The sequence below is a fragment of the Hyperolius riggenbachi genome, chromosome 3 (genome assembly GCF_040937935.1).
Source record: "Hyperolius riggenbachi isolate aHypRig1 chromosome 3, aHypRig1.pri, whole genome shotgun sequence".
Taxonomy (NCBI): Eukaryota; Metazoa; Chordata; class Amphibia; order Anura; family Hyperoliidae; genus Hyperolius; species Hyperolius riggenbachi.
The window spans coordinates 30,407,976-30,434,171 of record NC_090648.1 but is presented as its reverse complement, the minus strand read 5'-3'; the positions used below and the strand labels follow the sequence as shown (position 1 = coordinate 30,434,171).

Below are 26,196 nucleotides of genomic sequence, written 5' to 3'. Positions count from 1 at the left end.
TCAACTCCATTCTAACCAATTTGCTACGCCTAAAGAGTAAAACAAACTAAATTTGTTAAAATCGCTATGGAGGCAGTGGTGGACTTACCTCCTTGAAGCAGACATGAACCTGTCAATTTCAAAAATACATACATTTATTGACATACTCCAAAAAAATGTTGCAACGCATTTCACAGGTAAAATCCTGCTTCATCAGGCAGTAAATGTGGAGTATATAGCAGTTATCAGTCAGTGTAGCACCAAGCGCCTTTGCGCTCACAGAGGCGCTTGGTGCTACACTGACTGATAACTGTTATATACTCCACTTTAAAGTAGACCTCTTGCACGGAACAGAAGGAAAATAGAGGAAAATACAACATGTATGTATTTAGAGAGTTTATCCTCTCTATCCCCCCCTCATCTGTGACTTATCACAACTGTAATTTAATCTCTCAGTTGTGTCAGCAGAACAGCTAATTTGTAAACACATGATGTTAACCCTATGCCTGCTTCCATGAAATCAGGCATTAAACACACTGCAGACTTATAGCAGGATTTTTATAGGCTGTAATAAATGTTTTTCTTTAAAGGTTATTATGCTATTGCTTGTCTTTTAAAACAGAGAGGAAGTTCTGAGTTCAAGTCCGCCTTCAAGCACACCTGAAGTGAGGTCTGCAGAAGTGGGCGGGGCAGTATTCCAAGTTAGAGTAGGTAGGATTGTCCTACCAACTGTCCCTCTTTCTTCCTCATTAGTCCCTCTTTCAGGACTGATGTACAGATCTATGTCAATATATGTATTTTTCTGCTAAAAATGTGTTTAACTCTAAATGTTATTTCTATCATTTAAATTGATATATTTCTTATTTCAAAATGAAGGAGAACTTGTTATGACAGAGAGGACCTGTGTGGTTGGAATTTTAAAACTTTGTCTTTTTCTTCTGAATTCTTTCTGGTATCAGTGACTAGGGGGTGTGTTGGGGGTGTGAATGGGGGGGCGTGGCAAGGGTCTGTTTTAAAGTGGCCATTCTTTCTTATTTCAATATACCTCACAACTTTTTGAGATAAGAAGGAGGAACAATTTAGGGCACACCCCTGCCACACCTCTAATTGTACCCATGCCACGCCCCCAATCATGCATTCGTCACACCCCTAGTCATTCATACCAGAAAGAATTCAAACGCAAAAGATGAAGTTTTAAATTTCAGACCACACTCAGGCAAACGCAGGGGGGGATTACAGCTGCCCAGTATCCCCCCTCAGACCAGGGCTGGTACAGTGTCTAGGGACAGGCACAAGTTAAGACACCAGAAAATCTGCAGGTATCCTGCAGCTCACAGCACTGCCCCCTGTCTTTCCCTGCTACAGTTGACTTTGGATGTAGCAGCAGCGTGTGTACAGAGCATGGAGCAGCTCTGGGGGAACTTAACATAGTCAGGTATGAGCACCGCCCTGTGCCCTGTAAATGCTTAAAGGGACTCCGAGCTCAGCGAAAAAAGTAAAGTTGTACTCACCAGGGTCTTTCTCCAGCCCAGTGCTGGTCGGGAGGTCCCACGCCGGCGTCCTGGCTCCTCTCCTTCACCCCGCTCCTGTATGGCTGACAGGCCGCAGCCCGGGCGACACTCGGTGGAGTGTCGGGCTGCAGCTTCCGCGTATGACGCGGATTACGTCACACGCCGGCCGCCTCGCGTCATCACGGCGGCCGGCGTGAAAGTACTGCGCATGCGCGCTTTAATCGCGCATGCGCAGTACTTTCACGCCGGCCGCCGTGATGACGCGAGGCGGCCGGCGTGTGACGTAATCCGCGTCATACGCGGAAGCTGCAGCCCGACACTCCACCGAGTGTCGCCCGGGCTGCGGCCTGTCAGCCATACCGGAGCGGGGTGAAGGAGAGGAGCCAGGACGCCGGCGTGGGACCTCCCGACCAGCACTGGGCTGGAGAAAGACCCTGGTGAGTACAACTTTACTTTTTTCGCTGAGCTCGGAGTCCCTTTAACTTCCCCCTTCATTACTAATGATGGCTGTCCTCATTATTATCTGTATCCAAACTGCTCCTGATCGATCCTGTTGTCGATCAGGAGCAGATCGGACATTTAGGAAATCATTCAGGAATGTAGGAAATAATTTTGGAAATAACAGATCCTGTCAGCTGGACAATAAATTACATTATGTGTACCCAGGATGATGTCCTACAATATTAATATACTGTATTGTGTGTGGCTGAGGGAGACCTTTCAGAAATACCCCCCTTGAAAATGCTGGGTTTGCCCCTGACACTGGTGCTTTCTATCATCATTAGTTCTTCATTTTAACATTTAAAAGTAAGAAATATATACATGTAATTGATAGAAATAACATTTAAAGAAAACCTGAACTGAAGATTAAAAAGTCAAAATAAACATACACAAGTCATACTTACCTCCTGTGTAGTCTACTCCTCAATCTCTTTCTCCTCTCCTGCGTCCTGTGTGTCCACTGTGATTAATGGGATTCTCCGTCCTCCATTTTGAAAATGGCTATTGCCCCATAACAGCTTCCTGGTCAGCACACTGTTAAACTGTAACATCGCCCACTTGAGCCATAGGGAAACATGGACACATCAGTTCTCCTGTCAGCTGTTACTGACAGCAACTGATATATAACTGACAGCAACTGATATATTTCAGTTCTGACAAAATGTTGTCAGAACTGGAAGGGATCACTGTAAGAAGAAAATGGTGAGCTTCTGAGAGGAACTGATGGCAAGGTAACTTTGTAATGTTCATTTGAAGTTACCTCATGTGTTTATTTTAAATAATTGTACTCAGTACAGGTTCTCTTTAAGGTATATTAACCTTCCTGGCGGTAAGCCCGAGCTGAGCTCGGGCTATGCTGCCGGAAGGCACTGCTCAGGCCCCGCTGGGCCGATTTGCATAATTTTTTTTCTGCTGCACGCAGCTAGCACTTTGCTAGCTGCGTGCAGTGCCCGATCGCCGCCGCTACCCGCCGATCCGCCGCTATCCGTCGCGCCGCAGCCGCCCCCCCCCCAGACTACGTGCGCTGCCTGGCCAACCAGTGCCAGGCAGCTCTATGGGGTGGATCGGAATCCCCTATGACGTCACGACGTCGTTGACGTCGGTGACGTCATCCCGCCCTGTCGCCATGGTGACGGGGGAAGCCCTCCAGGAGATCCCGTTCTTTGAACGGGATCTCCTGATCGCCGATCGCCGGCGGCGATCGGAGGGGCTGGGGGGATGCCGCTGAGCAGCGGCTATCATGTAGCGAGACTTTGTCTCGCTACATGAAAAAAAAAAAAAAAAAAAAAAAAGATTTGCTGCCCCCTGGCGATTTTTTAGCAAACCGCCAAGAGGGTTAAAACACGTCTCAGTAGAAAAAGACACATATTTACACAGATCTGTGCATCTGTCCTGAATAGAGGGACAAACGAGGAAGTCGGAGGGATGGGTGGATTTAGTTCTCAAAGAGGGACTGCCCCTCTGAAAAAGGGACAGTTGGGAGGTATGGATAAAACTTCCTGGACATAGGAGGAGGTTGGCAGATGTATTTTGCTGGTATCTGAAGCACCCATGAAGAAATTAAAGTAAAGGAATTGCAATAAAGGCCACCCAACATGGGCCAATGTTTCTCGAATATTGGATCACATCAATCAAATCTTCCAGTAATCCACTAACCTCCAACAAGACCAATCAATGAACATTCGGATGATATCAGATACCAGTGTATCAATTAAAAGTGAGATCAGGCATGGTGGGACATTTTTGTTGAGTGGCCAGGAGGAGAAAAAATATTTGAGCTCAGGGGCATAACAATTGCAGGGGGGCCCAAGGCTGTATTAGAGGGCCTCAACTACTAGCCTTCCCTTCCTCCAATACAGGGGCCTCTCCTTCAGATCAGGTGTTTTTGTGGCTACATGTTTTATGGGTGTGAGAATCCGGATGGCCACACTTGTTTTATGAACCTTGCAAGATGGGCCCCAGGCCATGAAGGGCACCAAGGGGAGGCAAGAGAAGGGAGATGAATGCTGGGGGGCCCATCAAAGCTTTGCTGGAGGGCCCCATGAATTGGAGTTACTCCCCTGTAACCCTAACTCTTTACTGCAGCAAACAGGACAAAACTGGAAGGGCCAAGAAGTCAATCACTGGACATTATTGACCAATAGAGAGCTGTATTAGATCTGCCTTAACCCCTTCACCCCAAGGGTTTTTCCTCTTAAAAAGACAGAGCAATTTTCACCTTTCAGCAATCCTTCCATTCATTTGCCTATAACTTTATTACTACTTATTATCACAACAAAAGAATCTACCACCAATTAGGCTTTCTTTGGGGGGTACTTTTTGCTAAAAAATACTTTAACCTAACATGTTTTAACAGGAAAAATAAGAAAAAACACGGTGAAAATTCATTATTACTCCGTTTTCAGTCATTATAGTTTTAAAATAATACATGCCACCGTAATTAAAACTCACATATTTTCTTTGGCCATTTGTCCAGGTTATCGCAACATTTAAATTTTTTCCCTAGTACAACGTACGGTGCCAATCTTTCATTTAGAAATAAAGGTGTATTTTTTTCAGTTTTGCATCCATCCCTTATTACAAGCCCATAATTTGTAAAGTAACAGTAATATACCATCTTGCCATACATATTAAAAAAAAGGTCAGCCCCTAAGGTAACTATTTATGTATTTTTTTGAAAAAAAATTTGGTAACTATTGGGGAGTGTGGGAGGCAAGGGGTTAATTTTAAATGTTAAAAAATGTATTTTAATGAAAAAAAAAAATAGTGTGTAGATGTAATTTTACTTTTTGGCCACAAGATGTCCCCGTGCATAACGTCCCTATGCGTAGTATTACTACACACAGTGGAAGTAATGCATGGATGTGTAAGTATCGTTTTTTGTGAATGGTGGCGACATCTCGTAGAAGGCGGCGGTCATTCACATGGGGACTTAGATCAATGATTAGGAACCGTGTTCCGTTTCATTGATCTCCCGGCTAACTATTGCGGGAGCATGCAGGGGGGCGAGCGGGGAGGGACGTAGTAGCTACATCCCTGCACGGAGATATGGGATTTTGCAAGGATGTAGTTACTCATCCCGGGGGAGGGGAAGTGGTTAAATAGAAATAGTAGTCAAAATAACCTAATTAATAAAACATTTTTTTTTTTTTTTACAATATTCATTTATAAATCATTTAGTCAGTGTTTGCCTATTGTAAAATCTTTCCGCTCCCTGATTTAAATTTTGAAATTTATCACAGGTGACAACATTTTTAGTACTGGTAGGTGATCTCTGTAAAATGTTGGTTTATTTAGAGTTCTAAAGCCAGTACAAAATACACCTGCTCTCCCAGAATGCTCTGAGACAGGACTGCTCAAATCCGGAACCGGGAGACATCTGGATAGTTCTATCCGGATATCTCCCAGTTACCTGTGCGGGGTGGGCTGGGGGTCAATCTTACCTGTCTGACGTCTTCTTCGTCCGTCCATCGGCGCCTCCCACAATACGATCCAAGCGGCGGTCACGTGATTACAAACACTTCCTCCTTCCGGGTTGAAGGAAGAAGTGTTTGTAATCATGTGACGCGCATGGAGCGCATCGTGGGAGGCGCCGAGGGATGGACGAAGAAGACATCAGACAGGTAAGATTGACCCCCCCGCCCACCCCGCACAGGTTTACTGGGAGATATCCGGATAGCAACAATCCGGGTATCTCCCGTTTCCGGATTTGAGCAGCCCTACTCTGAGGGGGGAAAATTGCACATAATAAACAGCCTAGGCAGTCTAGCTCTGTTCTGAAGAAGAGTTTTGATTTAGGAGCCTTGACAACACCTAAGCAATTTACATAAACTGTAGTTTACAAAATAAAGTGATACACTAGTTTGGGGTGGAATGTACTTTAAAGAGAATCTGTATTGTTAAAATCGCACAAAAGTAAACATACCAGTGCATTAGGGGACATCTCCTATTACCCTCTGACACAATTTCGCTGCTCCCCGCCGCATTAAAAGTGGTTAAAAACAGTTTTAAAAAGTTTGTTTATAAACAAACAAAATGGCCACCAAAACAGGAAGTAGGTTGATGTACAGTATGTCCACACATAGAGAATACATCCATACACAAGCAGGCTGTATACAGCATTCCTTTTGAATCTCAAGAGATCATTTGTGTGTTTCTTTCCCCCTGCATCTCTCATGCACTGAAGTTTCAGGCTGCTCGTTTCTTCCTGCAAACAGCTTTGCCTGTGTCTGTAATTCTTCAGTATGTGAAAGCCCAGCCAGCTCAGAGGACGATTTATCCAGCTTGTAAAAGATAAGAGAGAAGAAAGAAGCTGCTCTAATCCTAAATAACACACAGGCAGTGTGCATAGAGGGGCCTGGAAGGGGAGTTCATAGCAGAACCACAACACTGAAGAACTTGGCAGCCTTCCAGACACAGGCTGACAAGTCTGACAAGAGAGAGATAAGTTGACTTATTACAGAGATGGTGATAGTAGAACGTGCTGCAGTAAGCCAGAACACATTAGAATAGCTTTTGGAACTTGTAGGATGATAAAAAACAGGATGCAATTTTTGTTACGGAGTCTCTTTAATAAGTTGATATTAGTCCATCTTTTTAATGTTATATTGAGGAGTTATTGCTCAGAAACCTGCGTGGTGCTTGAGTACTGAACTCTGAAGAGGGTTTGGCTACCATGGAGGCCTCTACGGTGAGCAGTAGAAAATTACATCGTTTAGGCTTGTATCGTCGCCAAAAAACCCTTTGTGTGGCTGAACCAATGTTTTAAGGCCAATGATGCCATTTAGGCACATCGGGCTCTTATCTCCATATTCTCCTCCGTGTTCTCCTTCTCCTTCCAAGATCTCTCCAGTGGAACAAACAAATTTGATGTTGGTCACTGCCTCATCGTCTTCATAGTCATGGGGTGGATCAACTCTTAGCCAGAAACTCTGGAGGACACCTCCTTCCTTGCACATTTTCCTTCCTTTCCAGTCTCCAAACCTTGGAGAGGAAGATGGAGAAGAAGTTAGAAGGAAATATGAAACTGCATTCAGAAAACAAAAACACTACCTTATATGTGCCATCTATCCCATTACAAATCTGGTCTGTAAAAGACCCAGCTACATACAGATGCTAACCACTTCCTGAAGCAACTGGTGGCCTTCGGCCTGGTGCCAGAGGGCACCATTCTTTCCACGTCTCTGTACAACAACATCCCCCATGATAATGGTATTGTGGGCTGTCGTAAATATCTTCATGGTCGTGACATATTTATTTATAGAGCAAATTGCTGGACTGATGAGATTCAATCTCATCCATCATTATTTTACTTTTGGAGAGGACCTCTATTTACAACAGAGGAGAGTGGCAATGGGCTCATGATTTGCACCACAGTATGCAAATCTTATCACGGCAAAAAGGGAAGAGGATTAACTTGATACATGTCAAATAAAACCTTTTATACACATTGCATAATATGTATATATATTTATTATCAACAATGTACTGTATATGTGTCTATATATTACTAAGAAATTGACTATCTTCCCTACACCATTACATTTTCATAAAAATTGTCCAGAAACATAAACCGCCCCCAATTGACTTATATCGGGGAGGGGGGGGGGGGGGGGCAGGGGAATGGGAAATTCAATCAGATTTCTCAATTGAAAAAAAAAACAACTTAAGATTTGTCTGTAAAACTGATCGTTTCTAACGAATTGTCATAAAATTGGATCATTTTATTATTTTGCGTGTGGCTACCTTTACATAGTGGCCAGCGACAGGCTCAGTCGCTGAAAGCAAAAGTTAGCGGCCGGGGGGATTTAGAACCAGTGGAATGTTCCATGACGGCGTTGGCACAGGGAGGCTGCAGGGGGCTGGCAGAAGCCCCAGGTAAGTGAAACTCTTTTTTGTTTTTTTAAGTAATTACAGGTTTCCTTTAAAAGAAAAACAGTAATTTTTCAGCTTGTAAGCTTTCCTCAGACTCTATTCCTGTTGAATGACAATGTTTGAACATACAACAGAAGAAGGTAGAGAGATGTTTTTGCACATATAAGTGTCATCCAGACGCATTAATTACAAGGGATCTTGCAAGGATTGTGAGGTATTTATGGCAAATAGATAAGATCCTTGGCTTATTTAACCTCTACATAGACTCAGGCTGACATAGAGAGTTTTTTTTACAGACCCTATCCTGTTCATTGTATGCTGCTAGAGCCTGGAAAACAGTTACTGTATGTTAGTAGGTGGCATAGTGAATTACAGGGGGGCAGTGCCTCAGTGTGCTCCAGTGTAGTGCCGCCCATGCTAGGAGGTTGAGGTTAGGCATGGGGGGGGGGGGGTGTTAATGTTAGGAATTAAGAGGTTGAGGTTGGTGTTGAGCACTAGGAGGTTGGGGTTAGTGTTAGGCATTAGGAGGAAAAGGTTAGCGTTAGGCACTAGGAGGGGAGTGGTTAGTGTCAGGCACTAGGAGGCTGAGGTTGGTGTTAGGCACTAGCTGGTTGAGGTTAGTATTAGGCACTAGGAGAATGAGGTTAGTGTTAGGCACTAGGAGAATGAGGTTAGTGTTAGGCACTAGGTGGATGAGGTTAGTGTTATGCACTAGGAGGTTGAGGCTAGTGTTAGGCACTAGGTGGATGAGGTTAGTGTTAGGCACTGGGAAGATGAGGTTAGTGTTAGGCACTGGGAGGATGAGGTTAGTGTTAGGCACTAGGAGGATGAGGTTAGTGTTAGGCACTAGGAGGATGAGGTTAGTGTTAGGCACTAGGAGGATGAGGTTAGTGTTAGGCACTGGGAGGATGAGGTTAGTGTTAGGCACTGGGAGGATGAGGTTAGTGTTAGGCACTGGGAGGATGAGGTTAGTGTTAGGCACTAGGAGGATGAGGTTAGCGTTAGGCACTAGGAGGGGAGTGGTTAGTGTTAGGCACTAGGAGGTTTAGGCTAGTGTTAGGCACTAGGAGGATGAGGTTAGTGTTAGGCACTAGGTGGATGAGGATAGCGTTAGGCACTAGGTGGATGAGGATAGCGTTAGGCACTAGGAGGGGAGTGGTTAGTGTTAGGCACTAGGAGGTTGAGGTTATTGTTAGGCACTAGGAGGATGAGGTTAGTGTTAGGCACTAGGAGATTGAGGTTAGTGTTAGGCACTAGGAGGATGAGGTTAGTGTTAGGCCCTAGGAGGATGAGGTTAGTGTTAGGCACTAGGTGGATGAGGATAGCGTTAGGCACTAGGAGGGGAGTGGTTAGTGTTAGGCACTAGGAGGATAGTGTTAGGCACTAGGAGGTTGAGGCTAGTGTAAGGCACTAGGTGGATGAGGATAGCGTTAGGCACTAGGAGGATGAGGTTAGTGTTAGGCACTAGGAGGGGAGTGGTTAGTGTTAGGCACTAGGAGGTTGAGGTTATTGTTAGGCACTAGGATGATGAGGTTAGTGTTAGGCACTAGGAGGATGAGGTTAGTGTTAGGCACTAGGTGGATGAGGATAGCGTTAGGCACTAGGAGGATGAGGTTAGCGTTAGGCACTAGGAGGTTGAGGTTAGTGTTAGGCACTAGGAGGATGAGGTTAGTGTTAGGCACTAGGCGGTTGACGTTAGTGTTAGGCATTAGGAGGATGAGGTTAGTGTTACGCACTAGGGGCCTAATTCACAAAGCGGTGCTAACAGTTAGCACTCTGGTGAAAAGCCCTTTATCACGCCTAAACTTTAGGCATGATAAGTTTAAGTGTGATAAGTTTAGGTGTGATAAGTTTAGGTGTGATAAGTTTAGGCGTGATAAGTTTAAGCACCAACTGGGCGCAGCAGCGCCATATGATGTAAACAGCGGGATTTCTTCCCCGTGTGTTTACATTTAGCTAGCGAGCCGCGATCAGTGGCTCGCAGGCTGTTCATGGAGACACCCTCCGTGAACTGACATGGAAAGACCGCTCGTAGGAGCGGCCGTTTCCATGTAATTCGACTTACGACCAGCCGCCGCCTGTCGGCGTTAGGCGGTCGTTAAGTGTTTATCCCACAAGTCTAATCAGACTGTGTCTTATGAAAAATATTGTACCATTATTGGCAGTGGTGCTCATCTGGATTCCGGATATCTGGGAAACCCGGGTATCCAAACTTTTTTCAGCGATCCGATTCGGATTCCGGATTTTTTTTCAAATCCGGATAGCTAGCTGCGGATATTTGGTTGCATACCCGGATATCCGAATACTGTAACTAAGGAGATGACATCATTGAACCAATCAGAGGGCTCCCAGCAGAATCCCTAGCAACCAATCACAGAAAGGAACCTTGGTCAGCCCCACCTGACCTCATTGAGCCAATCAGAGGGCTCCCAGCCTAATCCCTGGCACCCAATCACAGAAGGGAACCCTGGCCAGCCCCCCTGTGGGTTCCATGATGAGAAATCTTGTCCTGTGTGATGACTCAGTCAATGAGAGACATGCTGCAGTGCTGCTGGCCTAGCAAGTGCTGTATACAGTGATAAACCTTTAGCTGTTCAGTGATTAACCCCTTCACTATCACTACACTATTGTTGTATTGTTAATTAGCTTGATTTCGTTGTGTGACAGAGTGTGTGCTGTGCTGCAGCCTGCAGCTGCTATGTGTCTGTATGTGCTGTGCACAGACCAGGCCAGCTGCTACCTGCTGGCCAGCTCTTAGCCTTAGCTAGCAACAGTATAGTTAGGTTAGGGATTAGGGAGTAGGAATACTGCAGTCAGTGCTAGTAGTTGTTAGAGTAGTAGTACTACTGTGTTAGCTTTCTACAGAACTGCTGTGCTGTGAGCAGTGCCAGTGTGACAGTTAGTGTGCACTAGTGTCTTCTCCTCTGCTGTCTGACTGTCACTCGGCACGTGGCATGTGTCACGTGGCACGCGTCACGTGGCAATTGGCACGTGGCACGTGTCAAGCGCCATGTGACACGTGCCAAGCGCCACGTGACGCGTGCTAATTGCAAAGTGCCAAGTGCAAAGTGCCACGTGCCAAGTGCAAAGTGCCACGTGCCAAGTGTCATTGCCAAGTGCCACGTCCGGCATGCTCCTGGCAGACATTACACCTGCTGCATTGCCCTGCTCCTGCTGCCTTTGCTGCTCCCACCGCCAGGGTGCCACAGGTCACTGCTGCTTTTGAAAAAAGGTATCCGAGCACCCCTGGTTATTAGGCACTTTAAGAGTTGTGCCCATATTTCTGAGCAGAAGTGTAAACTTTAAGTTCTCCCTTAAGGAGGAAACATATAGTACTTATGTCTGCAGAAAACAATGGTGTATGGATGATTTGTCATTTATAATTATTTATTTAATTAATTGTATTTATAAAGCGCCAATTTATTACGCAGCGCTGGACATTAGTTTAGGTTACAGACAATATTTAGGGGTGACATACAATGACATATATGACAATACAGGAATACATGCAAACCAGATCACGCAGTACGGTATGCGTACAAGGTAATGCTTAGTCACTGGATGGGAGCATCGGGGTTTAGGCAAGTTGAGTTCACTCAGATCCATAGGATGGGTGTACGGTGATAGAGGTGCGTGAACAGGTAGGAGACATAAGGAGGAGAGACCTGCCTGAAGGCTTACTATCTAGAGGGAGGGGTGGGGTCACGAAAGGTAGGGGACCCGATTTCAGCTGCGGGTTTAGAGCAACCAGTGGGGGGGGGGGGGGGAGGGTAGGCCAGGGTGAAAAGATGCATTTGAGGGCCTTTTTGAAGATGTTGAAGAAGGGCACAGCCCTAATGGGAGGAGGTAGGGAGTTCCATAATGTTGGAGGAGCTCTTGAGAAGTCCTGGATTCATGCATGGGACTGGGTGATGCAGGTTGTAGGTGCGCATCACCTGCGATCAGCTGATGACAGCTTATTTTTGGCTATAGGAATAGTGAGCTGTGTGCCATATTATCCTGAAGGTACCTTGTTTATTTTCATGCATTGGATATTGCATTGTCAATGTGCCATATTATTATTACATATGTGTATAGCACTGACATCTTCTGCAGCACTTTACAGAGTACATAGTCATGTCATGTCACTGACTGTCCGCAAAGGAGCTCACACTCTAATCCTACCATAGTTATAGTCTATTGTCCTGCCATATTATTATTATGTATTTATATAGCACTGACATCTCCTGCAGCACGTTACAGAGTACCTAGTCATGTCACTGACTGTCCTCAGTCAATGCATTGTAAATGTGAGTCCTGCTATTGCTATTTCGAAAGCAGGGAGACATGCATGATTTTGATAAGTGTATTCGCTGCCTTACTCTCATAGTAAGCTACGCGTACAGTCAAACTGGCTAGTGTATAGCACACAGACCGGACAGCAAATGTGAGCAGTGATATGGAAGTCTTGAGTATAATATATATAAAATTATGCAGACAATATACCCAATGCCTCCATATCACTGTATACATTACAGTGGTTGCTGTATGTCAGTTGTTATAGTTTGTCAGTGGACATAGTGTGTCATTAGCCACAGTGTATTAGTAGTCACAGCATGTCAGTGGTGGCAGTGTGTCAGTGGTAGTGTAACCCTCTAAAAGAGAGTATTGTAATGTGGGAGTGTACTGTACATGTGTAATGTGAAATTAGCATTAAGTAAACTGTGCCTTTAAAAAGGGGTATTGTGAAGTAGGAATGTAATTTGCCTTTATTCTGTGAAATTGACATACTGTGTGCACTGCGCAGTATTGTGGAATCAAAATGGCGCACAGAGAGAGACCAGGCGCTCAGACAGTCCCATAGACTGGGTTGCTAGGCGACCCAGTACACAGAGCAGGGGAACCTTCTAGAAACCGGGAGGAGAGGACAGGGCAGAGGCAGAGGAGGCGTGGCAGAGGCTGAGGGAACTGGTTGATACCAGTTCTCCTGACAGATTTTCAGTCAGTTAGGAGGCGTCGGTGAAGGAGGAAAGAGGCAAGGGAGGGAGCGGCCGCAGCATTAACCCCATGAGGTAAAGCGGGGGCCCGGCAGCAGCATCCAGACCACCAGCAGAGCGGAGGGCAGCAGTGACAGAGCCCAGGCAGTGACCGGAGGCAGTGTTGGAGATATAGCAGGCAAGATTCAGGCGGGCACAGGAGGAGAGAGATCCTATCAGGCCTGATGAGTATAGGCCTTGCGCCAGCATCAAGCCACAGATTATGATCAGAAGAGGGCCAGAGTTCAGTAGAGGGTTTCTGAGTATAGTGACAGTTAATCCAAGTTACTGAAGGGCATATTCTGATCAGTGGTGCTCATCCGGATTCCGGATATCCTGGTAACCCGGATATCCAACCTTTTTTCAGCTATCCAATTCGGATTTGGATTCCGGAATTCTGTGCAAATCCGGATAGCAATCCGCAGATATTTGATCGCATACCCGGATATCCGCAGATATCCGGTGGATATCTGAGTCTGAATACTGTAACTAAGGAGATGACATCATTGAGCCAATCAGAGCGCTCCCAGCAGAAGCCCAAGCAATCAATCACAGAAGGGAACCCTGGCCAGCCCCACCTGCCCTCATTGAGCCAATCAGAGGGCTCCCAGTCTAAACCATGGCACCCAATCACAGAAAGGAACCTTGGCCAGCCACCCTGTATAAATCTCATCCTTGCTTGTGAATGCTCACTGAGAGACATGTTCCAGTGCTGCTGGCCTAGCAAGTGCTGTATACAGTGATAAACCTAAAGCTGTTCAGTGATTAACCCCTTCACTATCACTACACTATTTTTATATTGTCAATTAGGCAGCTGCCAGCTAGCTAGATTTCATTCAGTGAGTGACAGTCAGAGTGTGTGCTGCAGGGCTGCTGCAGCTGCTATGTGTCTGTGTGTGTGCTGTGCACAGACCAGGCCAGCTGCTGCCTGCTGACCAGCTAGCCTTAGCTACAGTATAGGTTAGGTTAGGGAATAGGATTACTGTGTTATTGTATAGTTAGTACTGTAGTACTGCAATCAGTGCTGGTAGTTGTTAGAGTAGTAGTACTACTGTGTTAGCTTTCTACAGAACTGCTGTGCTGTGAGCAGTGCCAGTGTGACAGTTAGTGTGCGCTAGTGTCTTCTCCTCTGCTGTCTGACTGTCACTCGGCACTTGGCACTTGACACTTTGCATTTGGCACTTTGCACTTGGCACGTGGCACTTTGCACGTGGCACTTTGCATGTGGCATTTTGCACGTGGCACTTTGCACTTTGCATGTGGCACTTTGCACTTGGCACGTGGCACTTTGCACGTGACACTTTGCACATGCAAAGTGTCACGTGCAAAGTGTCACGTGCAAAGTGCCACGTGCAAAGTGCCAACTGCAAAGTGCCACGTGCCAAGTGCCATGTGCAAAGTGCCACGTGCAAAGTGCCAAGTGCCAAGTGCAAAGTTCCACTGCCAAGTGCTATGTCTGGCATGCTCCTGGCACACATTACACCTACTGCTGCTGCATTGCCCTGCTCCTGCTGCCTGTGCTGCTCACACTGCCAGGCCAGGGTGCTACAGGCCACTGATACCTCCTATATTTAACCCAAAACACAATAGCTGCGTAATTTTTTGGAGGTGTCTGGGCTGAAAACAGTCATGTCCCAGATGTGCGGTTGGACTTTGGATACAATGTGGGCTGCACGACCGCTGTCTGGGACCTAGGCCTGATGTTTATTGACAGCCATTTTTTTTTTGGGGGGGGGAGAGATTTTAAGTCCCCACATCATCAATTTGTGTTTCCCTTTAAAAAAACATGATGCTACATGCCTCATTTACCCTTAAATACGTTTTAAAAGCAATTTAAAGGCCACTTCCGGTTTCCCTATTCAGTTATCCGAATCCGCCTGGATATCCCGGATACTGAGGTCGGATATCCGATTCTTACATAGCAAGGAAATGAGCAGCGCTACTTAAAAACAGACTAGTGCCTACCTGCAAAAGAGTGCAAGCCCCACTTGTGGGGTCGAATACACACCGAGCATACACGTGACCTGTCTACCACTGGAGGATGTTGGTTTCCTGTAACAGCTTGCATGCAACCTATTAAGTACTCGTCCCTCCCACTCTCGAAGAAGTCAATCCTCCATGGTAGGGGCCTAACACTAACTAAATCCTAACCTATGTATATGCATAGCCTGGGTGCGCTACCAAGTAAAATTGAAAAATCGAAAACTGCGCAGATTCTATTCGGATTCCAAAAAGTTCAGTTCCGGATCATTTCGGAATTTGAAAAAGGGTATCCGAGCACCCCTGATTCTGATGGAAGTGTGTGACTAAAATCTGCCTGTCTAATAAAGCCTTAAAGAGACAGTAACATTGCGATGATAATCAGTTTATTAATGCAAGATAGTGCTGCCCTGCCTATAGGTGCGTATACACGCACTACGGCCACCACGACGGGTCCGTCAGACCCTCCCACTGGGCGGACTTTCAGCAGACTGTAGTGCGTGTGTACGCACTGTCGGTGGACTGGTAAGGCTGCGGATCGTTCAGAAACAGCCTTAGAATAGAAAGAAAACGCTCTACCTCTGGTACCTGGACTAAGGTGCTGGAAACCAAGTAGCAAGGCTGGAACACAGGTAAAGATGAAATCCGCACACCCGCAGGTATTAAAGTCCAAGGGTTTTTATTTATATCCAACTCAGAAATACAGGAAAAAACGGCTGACATGTTTTGAATCAATATGTAGAAGCTTTCCAGAGGCGCCAATAGAATAAAAGTCACTTAAACGAGCTTAAAACCGATGGGGCAGTGGTGGACCTATCCCATCCATGCAGACAAAGCAAACAAAGGAAGGACTATGGCATCAACAGTCAAACAACAATTTATTTATACTCCACAGTAAAAATAGGCAACGCGTTTAACGGGCTCAATCCCACTTCATCAGGCCAATCAAAAAGGAGCATACAGCTTATGAGCATCAAAACCACACTGAGCGCTCAGTGTGGTTTTGATGCTGATAAGCTGTATGCTCCTTTTTGATTGGCCTGATGAAGCGGGCTTGGGCCCGTGAAACGCGTTGCCTATTTTTACTGTGGAGTATAAATAAATTGTTGTTTGACTGTTGATGCCACAGTCCTTCCTTTGTTTGCTTTGTCCGCATGGATGGGATAGGCCCACCACGGCCCCATCGGTTTTAAGCTCGTTTAAGTGGCTTTTATTCTATTGGCACCTCTGGAAAGCTTCTACATATTGCTAAGTCCACCCTTGGTGGAGGGTTGTACCCATCTTCTTCCCATCTACAGAGAGCGACTTTTAATCCTGAGTGGGGTCAGGTTAATCTCCCCACCTGCCTTCACAGTGGTTGCCTAATGGTAACCCTGGTTTGAGAGTATTAAATTGTTATATTACTCATTATTAATTATCATCTATACAATATCACACTATTGGGCTCTTGGTGTCCTCCCTCCCTTTTATGTTTCGAATCAAGTATCAAGTAAAAAGGGGGGGGAGGCCAAAAATTTGGTGTGACGTTGTGTGGCGCGCTGAAAAATGGGTGTGGTCATGGACCAGAATGTGGGTGTGGTCATGGTTGGAGAGAAATTTACAAGAATTTAGCAATGGTGCGACATTAGATTAGGACAGTGGTGGCGAACCTTTTGGAGGCCGAGTGCCCAAACTGCAACCCAAAAGTCACTTATCTATCGCAAAGTGGCAACAGCAATTTAAACTAAATACTGTACAAACGTTTTAACTCATACATGAACATTATGGAAAATCAAAAGTTGAAAATAAACTGTGAAGATAAACAATTTCATCCATCCAACTCCTAAAAAATGTATTCATTTTTTTAGAACCTCCCAGTTTTATTTTCTGTTTTAAAAAGCTGAAAAAGTAGGTTTAATGCTATTGTCTCATATGATGATGATTCAACTTTTTCCATAGTCTCGCAGTTAGCAATCATGTGACCCCCAACAAGACAAATTCAGCAATCATGAGGCCCCCCCATCAAGACAAATTCAGCAATCATGAGGCCCCCAACAAGACAAATTCAGCAATCATGAGGCAACCAACAAGACAAATTCAGTAACCATGAGGCCCCCAACAAGACAAATTCAGTAACCATGAGGCCCCCAACAAGACAAATTCAGCAGTCATGAGGCCCCCAACAAGACAAATTCAGCAGTCATGAGGCCCCCAACAAGACAAATTCAGCAGTCATGAGGCACATAAATAGACAGCATTTCACATAAATAGGCAGAATGCCCCCTTAATATGTAGACACCTCTCACCTGGCAGCAGTTCCCCAAAAGACACTCAATCTGACAGCAGTGGTTCCCCAAAAATAGGTAGCCCCGGGTCTATAGGTGTCCCCAGAATTGATTGTCCAGCGGTATAGATGTCCCCAGAACAGGTAGCCAGGGGTAGAGATGTCCCCAGACCAGGTAGCCAGGGGTATATGTGCCCAGTATATATAGGTAGGTGTATATGTCCCCAGTATATGTAGTTAGCGGTATATGTGGCCAGTATATGTAGTCAGGGGTATATGTGCCCAGTATATGTAGTCAGGGGTATATGTGCCCAGTATATGTAGTCAGGGGTATATGTCCCCAGTATATGTAGCCAGAGGTATAGATGACCCCAGTATATGTAGTCAGGGGTATATGTCCCCAGTATATGTAGCCAGAGGTATAGATGACCCCAGTATATGTAGTCAGGGGTATATGTCCCCAGTATATGTAGTCAGGGGTATATGTCCTCAGTATATGTAGGCAGGGGTATATGTCCCCGGTATATGTAGTCAGGGTTATATGTGCCCAGTATAGGTAGCCAGAGGTATATGTAGCCAGAGGTATATGTCCCCAGTATATGCAGTAAGGGTTATATGTGCCCAGTATATGTAGGCAGATGTATATGTGCCCAGTATATGTAGGCAGGTGTATATGTGTCCAGTATATGTAGGCAGGTGTATATGTGCCCAGTATATGTAGCCAGAGGTATATGTCCCCAGTATATGTAGTCGGGGGTATATGTCCCCAGTATATGTAGGCAGGTGTATATGTCCCCAGTATATGTAGTCGGGGGGTATATGTCCCCAGTATATGTAGGCAGATGTATATGTCCCCAGTATATGTAGGCAGATGTATATGTCCCCAGTATATGTAGTCGGGGGTATATGTCCCCAGTATATGTAGGCAGGGGTATATGTCCCCAGAATAGGGAGCCAAGTGTCCCCCCAGCAGGAGGGGAGCAGCACAGAGAAGAGGGAGAGCTGTGGGATCAGCGGGGAAGGGGGGCCATCTCCCCCCCCTTCCCTCACCTTAGGGCTCTCCCTCCTTCGCTCTCCCCTCCAGAACGAAGTGTGGTGCAGTGGCTGGCAGCGGGCGGAACTTACCTCTGTCTTGTCGCAGGCGGATGGATTTGCCGCTAGTCTGGTCTGGTCCAGACCAGAGCAGCGGCACCAGAACTTCCGGCGTTGGAGCAAGACGGAGATAAGCTCCACTCACTGCTAGCTGCCACACAACACTTAGTTCTGGAAGGGAGAGCAAGGGAGGGAGAGCCCCAAGGTGAGGGAAGGGGGGGGAGATGGCCCTTTCCCGCTGTGCACACAGCTCTCCCTCTTCTCTGCACTGCTCCCCTCCTGCTCACAGGATGGCCGATTGGCCGCATGGGGGGGGGGCAGCGGGCGGCCGGGGGGGGGGGGGGTGCAGCCGCCCGAATTTGCCATACGTGGGGACGCCCATGGTTCCCTAGTACCCAACTGCAGGATCCAAAAAGCTTCTCTCGTCCGCAGTTTTTTGTATAGGTCACCCCGTCTCACAGAAGTAGTCACTTTTTTTAATACCCTGAAACGTAAAGCCTTTCATGTTTCCATGTTTCTCCCTGAAATGTCTTGCCACATTGCTAATGCTATCCATCTTCCATGAGGCACCACTATAATGTTCAGAAATTCTCTGTCTTAAAGGAGTCATCAGGAAAAAAAAAATGAGTTTCACTTACTTGGGGCTTCTACCAGCCCCATGCAGCCATCCTGTGCCCTTGTAGTCACTTACTGCTGCTCTGGTCCCCCTCCGTCAGCTAGTTTAGTTTTTGCCGACCTCCGGGTCAGCGGGCCGCATTACGTACGTCCTGGTGCAGGAACATTAACACATACATATTTATGCGAGTGGTTCCATGCGTAAATGTTTACGCGTTGAACCGCTAACGCGTAAAAATGTATGTGTTAATGTTCCTGCACCAGCGGGAATGCGTAAAAATGTATGCAATGCGGCCCGCCGACCCCTGGGTCGGCAAAAACTAAACTAGCTGACGGAGGGGGACCAGAGCAGCAGTAAGTGACTACAAGGGCACAGGATGGCTGCATGGGGCTTCTAGAAGCCCCAGGTAAGTGAAACTCATTTTTATTTTTTTTTGCCTGATGACTCCTTTAAGCAACGTGTAGTGCAGCCAACATACTGTAGGCTGCAGATTGTACAGGTGACCACATAAATGACAGATTTAGCATTGCAAGTAATGAATTGTCGTAAAGGACATTTTTTGATTAGCAATTGACAAGACGTCTCGTGAGGGGTGGTGGCAGAAGCAATAATTACAGGTAGAAAAACCGCACCTGTAAGACCCCACAGTAGATAACCATGTGTGCCGTACAGGTACAGTGGTAGATTGAAAGAGACTGGGGGAAAGGGTGGACGCCAGAGAAGGGGCCTTTTTATACGCAAATTTGCAGCCTTATCAGTCCGCTGACAGCGTGTGCACACGCACTACTGTCGACTGAACGTCCGCCCAGCGGGCCAGTCATTGCCGGCGGTAGTGCGTGTGTACGCACCTAAAGACCCAGAGACTGTAACCAAGTATATTAAGTGTGAGTGCCTTTTGTCATCAGAAAAGTGATCAGCCTCTAATAGCCCCCTCAGAACTAATACAGCTCAGCCGCTCGCAGTGATCCTGACTCAGAGACATTTTTCCTGTCAATCTGCTTCAGTCATAAGTCATCAGTTCATCAGTTGATTTGTTGTGCAGTGTTTACTAAACGTCTGATTTAAGAAGTGAACCAAAGTAATATTTTGTGTTGCTGGAGCGCACGGCCTGAGAGAGAAAGAGAGCAAAAGCTGTGGAGATAAAGAGAACCTGTCAGTGAGAAATAACTAAGTCTGTTAACCTGTCAGCATTAAAGAAGAAGATTTGAGGAGAAGTTTTACTGCATCTTGTGTTACTAAGTGAAGTAAAGTGAAAAGCGGAGTGACATCTGTCAGAGATAAAGAGTCAACAGAGTGGAGATACACGTTTTGCAAAATAACAAAATTAGAGCTTATTCGGCATAAAGTTCAAATAGCATAAGAAAAGAGTTATACTGAAGGAGTGAGATATTGATGGTATAACTGGGTGCATTGGTCAATTTTGTGATTTTATTTTCTTTATTTTTATTTCTCTAACCTTTTTGATTGTTTGATTCTTTTTTTATTTTGTTTATTATTTTGGGAAGCACTATCTAAACAAGTGGTGCTTAAGAGGACATTGCGTTGAGAAATATAGTATAAAGAGTAAGAGTCTAAGAGATCATCTGAGTAAAGTGAACATTTTTGGGATGCCATATTGCCAACCAATGAACAGTTTAAATTGCTTCAGTACCATAGTAAAGAGAGTCACGAGTTCCCTAAGGTTTTGCTGAGCAATATAGCTTGGATTTGGCTACAAGGGACTTGGACTGTTTAGGAACTGAATTGCTCAGTAGACCTCTCCCTACCCAAGCCCCTATGCCTCAGTGAATGGTACTGTGAATAAAAGGTGTTATATTGTAAAGTGGTTGATGATTGTAAAAGATGATCTGTTGTAGCTCAAATTTTATTTAAAAAGTTTCTGTGTAACTTAGCCTTTTTATCCCGCAGCTTTTACCGGTGCATCAGCTGTGAAGAGGAGAAGACTGCATTTTGACCTATGATGTTCAAGGGAAGCGTATATTGTTGTTGAAGTTTACTGGTTGAGAAAAGTTACCAGCTAAGTTAACCACTGTTCGGTCACAAATAAATTCTTGATATTCGCATCTGAGTCAGTGTCTGGTGCACTCCTCTCAGCCAGGGCTGAGTGCTAAAGGATAAATCGGGTTACAGTAGCAGTGTGTCACTGGTCACATTATGTCAGTGGTCACAGTGCATCAGTAATCACAGTGTATTAGTAGTCACAGTGTGTCAGTGGTTACTCTCAAGGGTTGCTGAGCGTTTGTTGTCACAGAGGTTCAGTGGTCAAAGTGTGTAAGAAGTCACAGTGCATTACTAGGTACAATGATGTCAGTGCTAGCAATGTGTCAGTGGTAACAGTGTGTCAGTGATTACAATGTGTCAGTGGTCACTGTGTGAGTGGTAACAGTTTGTCAGTGATTACATTGTGTCAGTGTTGGCAATGTGTCAGTGGTCACATTTTATCAGTAGTCACAGTGTGTCAGTGTTCCCAGTGTGTCAGTGGTAATAGTATGTCATTAGTCACAGTGTGTCAGTTGTTATTATGTGTTATTATGTGTCAATGTAAATAGTGTGTCAGTGGTCATAGCATTTCAGTAGTCACAGTGTGTCAGTGGTAACGGTGTCAGTGGTTACTAAGTGTGAGTAGACACAGTGTGTCAGTGGTTACTATGTGTCAGAGGACACAGTGTGTCAGTGGTTACTATGTGTCAGTGGTTACTATGTGTCAGAGGACACAGTGTGTCAGTGGTTACTATGTGTCAGTGGTTACTATGTGTCAGAGGACACAGTGTGTCAGTGGTTACTATGTGTCAGTGGTTACTATGTGTCAGAGGACACAGTGTGTCAGTGGTTACTATGTGTCAGTGGTTACTATGTGTCAGAGGACACAGTGTGTCAGTGGTTACTATGTGTCAGTGGATACTATGTGTCAGTGGACACAGTATGTCAGTGGTCACAGTATTATCACAATCAAACCCAAAGCAGCTCTATACCATTTCTCTCACACCCAAAAATACAATATTTGGACCTATCGGTAGGCTGAACATTTTTAGAGAGTATATCTGAAGAGGGTTAATCTATCACTTAATCTTTTAACCCTTAAATCTGGGGTTCTGCTTAAAGCTTGTGGAAATCCTGGATCTACTGATCACTTTGACATGCAGATCTCTCTGAATGAAGGATACAGGCCCTCCATTATTATTATCACATGCTGAGTTCTTCCCCCCGAGGTTGTAATGGTCCCCCCTCCACCGGGGTTTTAATGGTTCTCCCCCCTCCCCAAGGTTGTAATGGTCCCCTTCTCTCCCCCCCTCCCCAAAGTTGTAATGGTTCTCCCCTCTCCCCCCCTCCCCAAGGTTGTAATGCCCCCCCCCCGGGGTTGTAATGGTTCTCCCCTCTCCCCCCTACCCTGAGGTTGTAATGCCCCCCCCCTCCCCCGAGGTTGTAATGGTTCTCCCCTCTCCCCCCTTCCCTGAGGTTGTAATGGTCCCCCCTCCACCGGGGTTTTAATGGTTCTCCCCTCTCCCCCCCTCCCCCGAGGTTGTAATGGCCCCCCCCCTCCCCCGAGGTTGTAATGGTTCTCCCCCCTCCCCAAGGTTGTAATGGTTCTCCCCTCTCCCCCCCCTCCCCAAGGTTGTAATGGTTCTCCCCTCTCCCCCCCCTCCCCAAGGTTGTAATGGTTCTCCCCTCTCCCCCCTCCCTGAGTTTGTAATGGTTCTCCCCTCCCTCACCCCCTCCCTGAGGTTGTAACAGTCGTCCTCCCCTCGGGGTTGTAATGGTTCTCCCCCCCCCTCCCTGAGGTTGTAATGGTTCTCCCCACCCCTCGCCCCCCAACATGAAGCAGTGATGTTACTCACTTTCCTGTCTGTGATGTTATTTCTGTGTATGAACCAGTCTGTCCGGGGGTCCCGCAGATCAGTTTAATGCCATTCACCGCTGTCCCATCAAAAGTACTTTCACTCTCCTCCACCTGTAGTTCAGTATAAACAGTACAACGTGAAATTATACACAGGAAAGTCCATTATGAAGTATTGGTCTGTCATTTGGGTTTGGGCAACAGGGCCAAACTTATACTTTTAGCGCCCCTTGGCCAGTTTCTTGTTGTTTTCTGTTTGTGTGTGGCCCCTCCCCCATTCCACGTGTACCACCCATGTGCAGTTGCCCCTTCCTTTCATGTGCAGCCCCCCATTCAATGTGTACCACCCATATGCAGCTGCCCCTCCTTTACATGTTCAGCCCCCCCCCCCCACCCCCCACCCGATTCCATGTGTACCACCCAAATGCAGTTGCCCCTTCCTTTCATGTGCAGCCCCCCATTCAATGTGTACCACCCATATGCAGCTGCCCCTCCCTTACATGTGCAGCCCCCCCATTCCATGTGTACCACCCATGTACAGCTGCCCCTCCCTTACATGTGCAGCCTCCCCATTCCATGTGTACCACCCATGTACAGCTGCCCCTCCCTTACATGTGCAGCCCCCCATTCCATGTGTACCACCCATGTACAGCTGCCCCTCCCTTACATGTGCAGCCTCCCCATTCCATGTGTACCACCCATGTACAGCTGCCCCTCCCTTACATGTGCAGCCTCCCCATTCCATGTGTACCACCCATGTACAGCTGCCCCTCCCTTACATGTGCAGCCCCCCTTTCCATGTGTACCACCCATGTACAGCTGCCCCTCCCTTACATGTGCAGCCTCCCCATTCCATGTGTACCACCCAGTGTTTATCTCATCCGTTTATCTTCAGGTCAGGTTTGTTTCAGCAATACCCTGAAGAACAGGGATGGACAAACTTTTTGACTTGTCGGCCACAATGGGTTCCTAAGTTTGACAGTGTTGCCAGACTTTTTGGTATAGGTCGCAGATGGGCAGCCCCCTGGCCCAGTATAGAAAGCCAGATGTTCACCTAGTACCTGGTAGGTCCTCCATATACGTAGCAGATATACAACCAGTATTAGGCAGCCCCCCCCCCCCAGTATAGGTAGCAGATGCCCCAACCCCCCCCCCCCACCCCCAGTGTAGGAATTCAAATATTCCCCCAGTATTAGGTAGGTCCCCAGGTTAAGTGGCAGATCTGCCTGCCCCCCCCCCCCCCCCCCGTATAGGAAGCCAGATGAGCCCTAGAATTCAGTACCCCCCAGTATGGATAGGAGATATGCCACCCAGTATGCTCCCAGTATAGGTAACAAATGTGCCAGTCCCCCCCCCCCCCCACATCCAGTTTCGGAAGCCAAAAGTGCCCCCAGTGTTAGGTTTACCACCAACTTACGTAGCAAATGACCCGCCCCCCTTCCTTTCCCAGTATAGTTAGCCAGGTGGGCCCCCAGTATTAAATAGCCCCTCCCCAGTATAGGCAGTAGTCAGCAGGGGTGCCTCTCCCTCCCAATGCAGAGTATTAATGAGGTCACTCACTGGCTCTCGGCTTCCACCAATGGGATCTCCCTTCAGCCACGCATCCAGCATTCTGTCTATGGCTACAGCAGCAGCGGATGTATCTCATCATTTGACCAATGGCTTGTACTGGCAGTGGGTTACATGAATCATGATGAGACTCCACTGTAGCCATAGAGATGGGATGCTGGATGCGCGGCTAAAGGGAGACTGGCGATGGAAGCTGAGAGCGGGTGAGTAACTTAATTTGTACTCTGCAATTCTGGCCCTAGGTGTTGGCCGGGCTAAAAAACTAAATGGGCCAGATCTGGCCTGTGTGTCATAGTTTGCCATTGCCTGCTGTAATAGATACATGCACCCGACTTGAATCATGCAATCACTAACCTTTCAAAAATCCTCACTGTGATTTACTATGATCTAGGTGAGGATTTTTGCCAACTAACAGCTGATACTTTTTAATATCCATGCCAGGGTTGCCAGATCACATATGTTCTCAGATGAACTCTAGCCCTGAAGAAACTCAGTCAGTGAAGCCCATTCTGTTATCCCAAGAGCATCTTTAACCATAGGATGTTAATGCACCAAAACGTACGTCACCTTTTGCTCGAATCCAAGGGCCTTTTGTTTAGATGGGCATGTTTCCCGCTCACCCCAAGTTCCCTCCTTTTCTCCATTGGTAACTGAGATGGTCTCAGAGTTCCCAGATGCCACCTTCATGGCAGTGAGTGAGAAGATCAAAGACCAGGAAAGTCCAAGGTGAATCATTGCGCTACCACACAAGACGTGAAGAGAGATGAGACTATTCAATTCTCAATTTGAAGTCCAGACAGAGATGGGAAGTTCTTCCGTAGCTGAACCATGACCAACCCATTGTGCATTGTTCATAGAACTGCCAGATCGATCAGAGACACTTTGACCTTGTAGTTGAGATCATATGACCCAGAATAAGAAATTCAGCTCTGCGAAGAACTGGCAGCCACATGAGGAACTGTAGGCAACACATGACTAGGCAGTTACAAAAATCTGTTATCAAGTGTCAAATTACCCCTTATGTAAGAGGGATATGGTGGCTGCCATATTTATTTAAAAAAAAATATACCAGTTGCCTGGCAGTCCTGCTGATCTATTTGGCTGCAGTAGTGTCTGAATCACAACAGAAACAAGCATGCAGCTAACCCAGTCAGACTTCAGTCAGAAACACCTGATCTGCATCCTTGCTCAGAGTCTATGGCTAAAGGCCCATACACACGTCCGTTTTTTGCAAACGACGGGTCGTTTGAAAGCGGCGGATCGCTCAAACTCACTCTTATCATGCGAACGACAGTCTGTACACACGCCCGATTTAGTGGGCGAACGACTGAACGACGGGACGTTCAAACGACCCGTCGTTCGCAAAAAAACGGACGTGTGTATGGGCCTTAACAGTAGGATAAGCAGGACAGCCAGACGACTGGTATTATTTGAAATTAACCAGTTCACCAAAGGGTTTTTACCCTAATGGAACAGAGCAATTTTCACCTGTCAGTGTTCCTCCCTTTTATTGCCTAATAACTTTATCCCTACTTATCAAAAGAAAATGATCTATACCTCAGTTTTTTTTACCACCAATTAAGCTTTCGGTGGGTAGTACATTTTGCTAAAAATGATTTTATTCTAAATCCGTTTTAATGGGAAAACTAAGAAAATAATGGAAAAAAATCATTATTTCTCAGTTTTTGGCCATTATAGTTTTAAAATTAAACATTCTCCTGTGGATAAAACCAACACATTTTATTTGCCCTGTTGTCCCGATTATTAAACCGTTTAAATGATGTCCTTATCACAATGTATGGCGACAATATATTATTTAGAAATATAGATTAAAAAAGTTGAGTCCCTAAGGCAACTATGTATGTATTTTTTTTTTAAACTGATTTTTTTTTACAAGTGTTTTTTTTTTTTGGGGGGGGGAGGGCTGTGGTAATGTTATTAATTTTATTAGTATTGTGTAA

The 26,196-nt window shown here is 46.1% G+C and overlaps 1 protein-coding gene across 1 annotated transcript; it reads right to left on the bottom strand.

The window, feature by feature from the left end:
- Window positions 1-6,557: 6,557 nt before the first annotated feature.
- Window positions 6,558-24,970, bottom strand: LOC137561996 (vitelline membrane outer layer protein 1 homolog). Its single transcript, XM_068273339.1, has 3 exons — window positions 24,803-24,970; window positions 22,668-22,780; window positions 6,558-6,974 (listed from the first exon to the last, which is right to left on the bottom strand). The coding sequence occupies exons 1-3, from the start codon at window positions 24,968-24,970 to the stop codon at window positions 6,677-6,679; spliced, it is 579 nt and encodes a 192-aa protein (XP_068129440.1). The 3' UTR covers window positions 6,558-6,676.
- Between the last annotated feature and the right edge of the window lie 1,226 nt (window positions 24,971-26,196).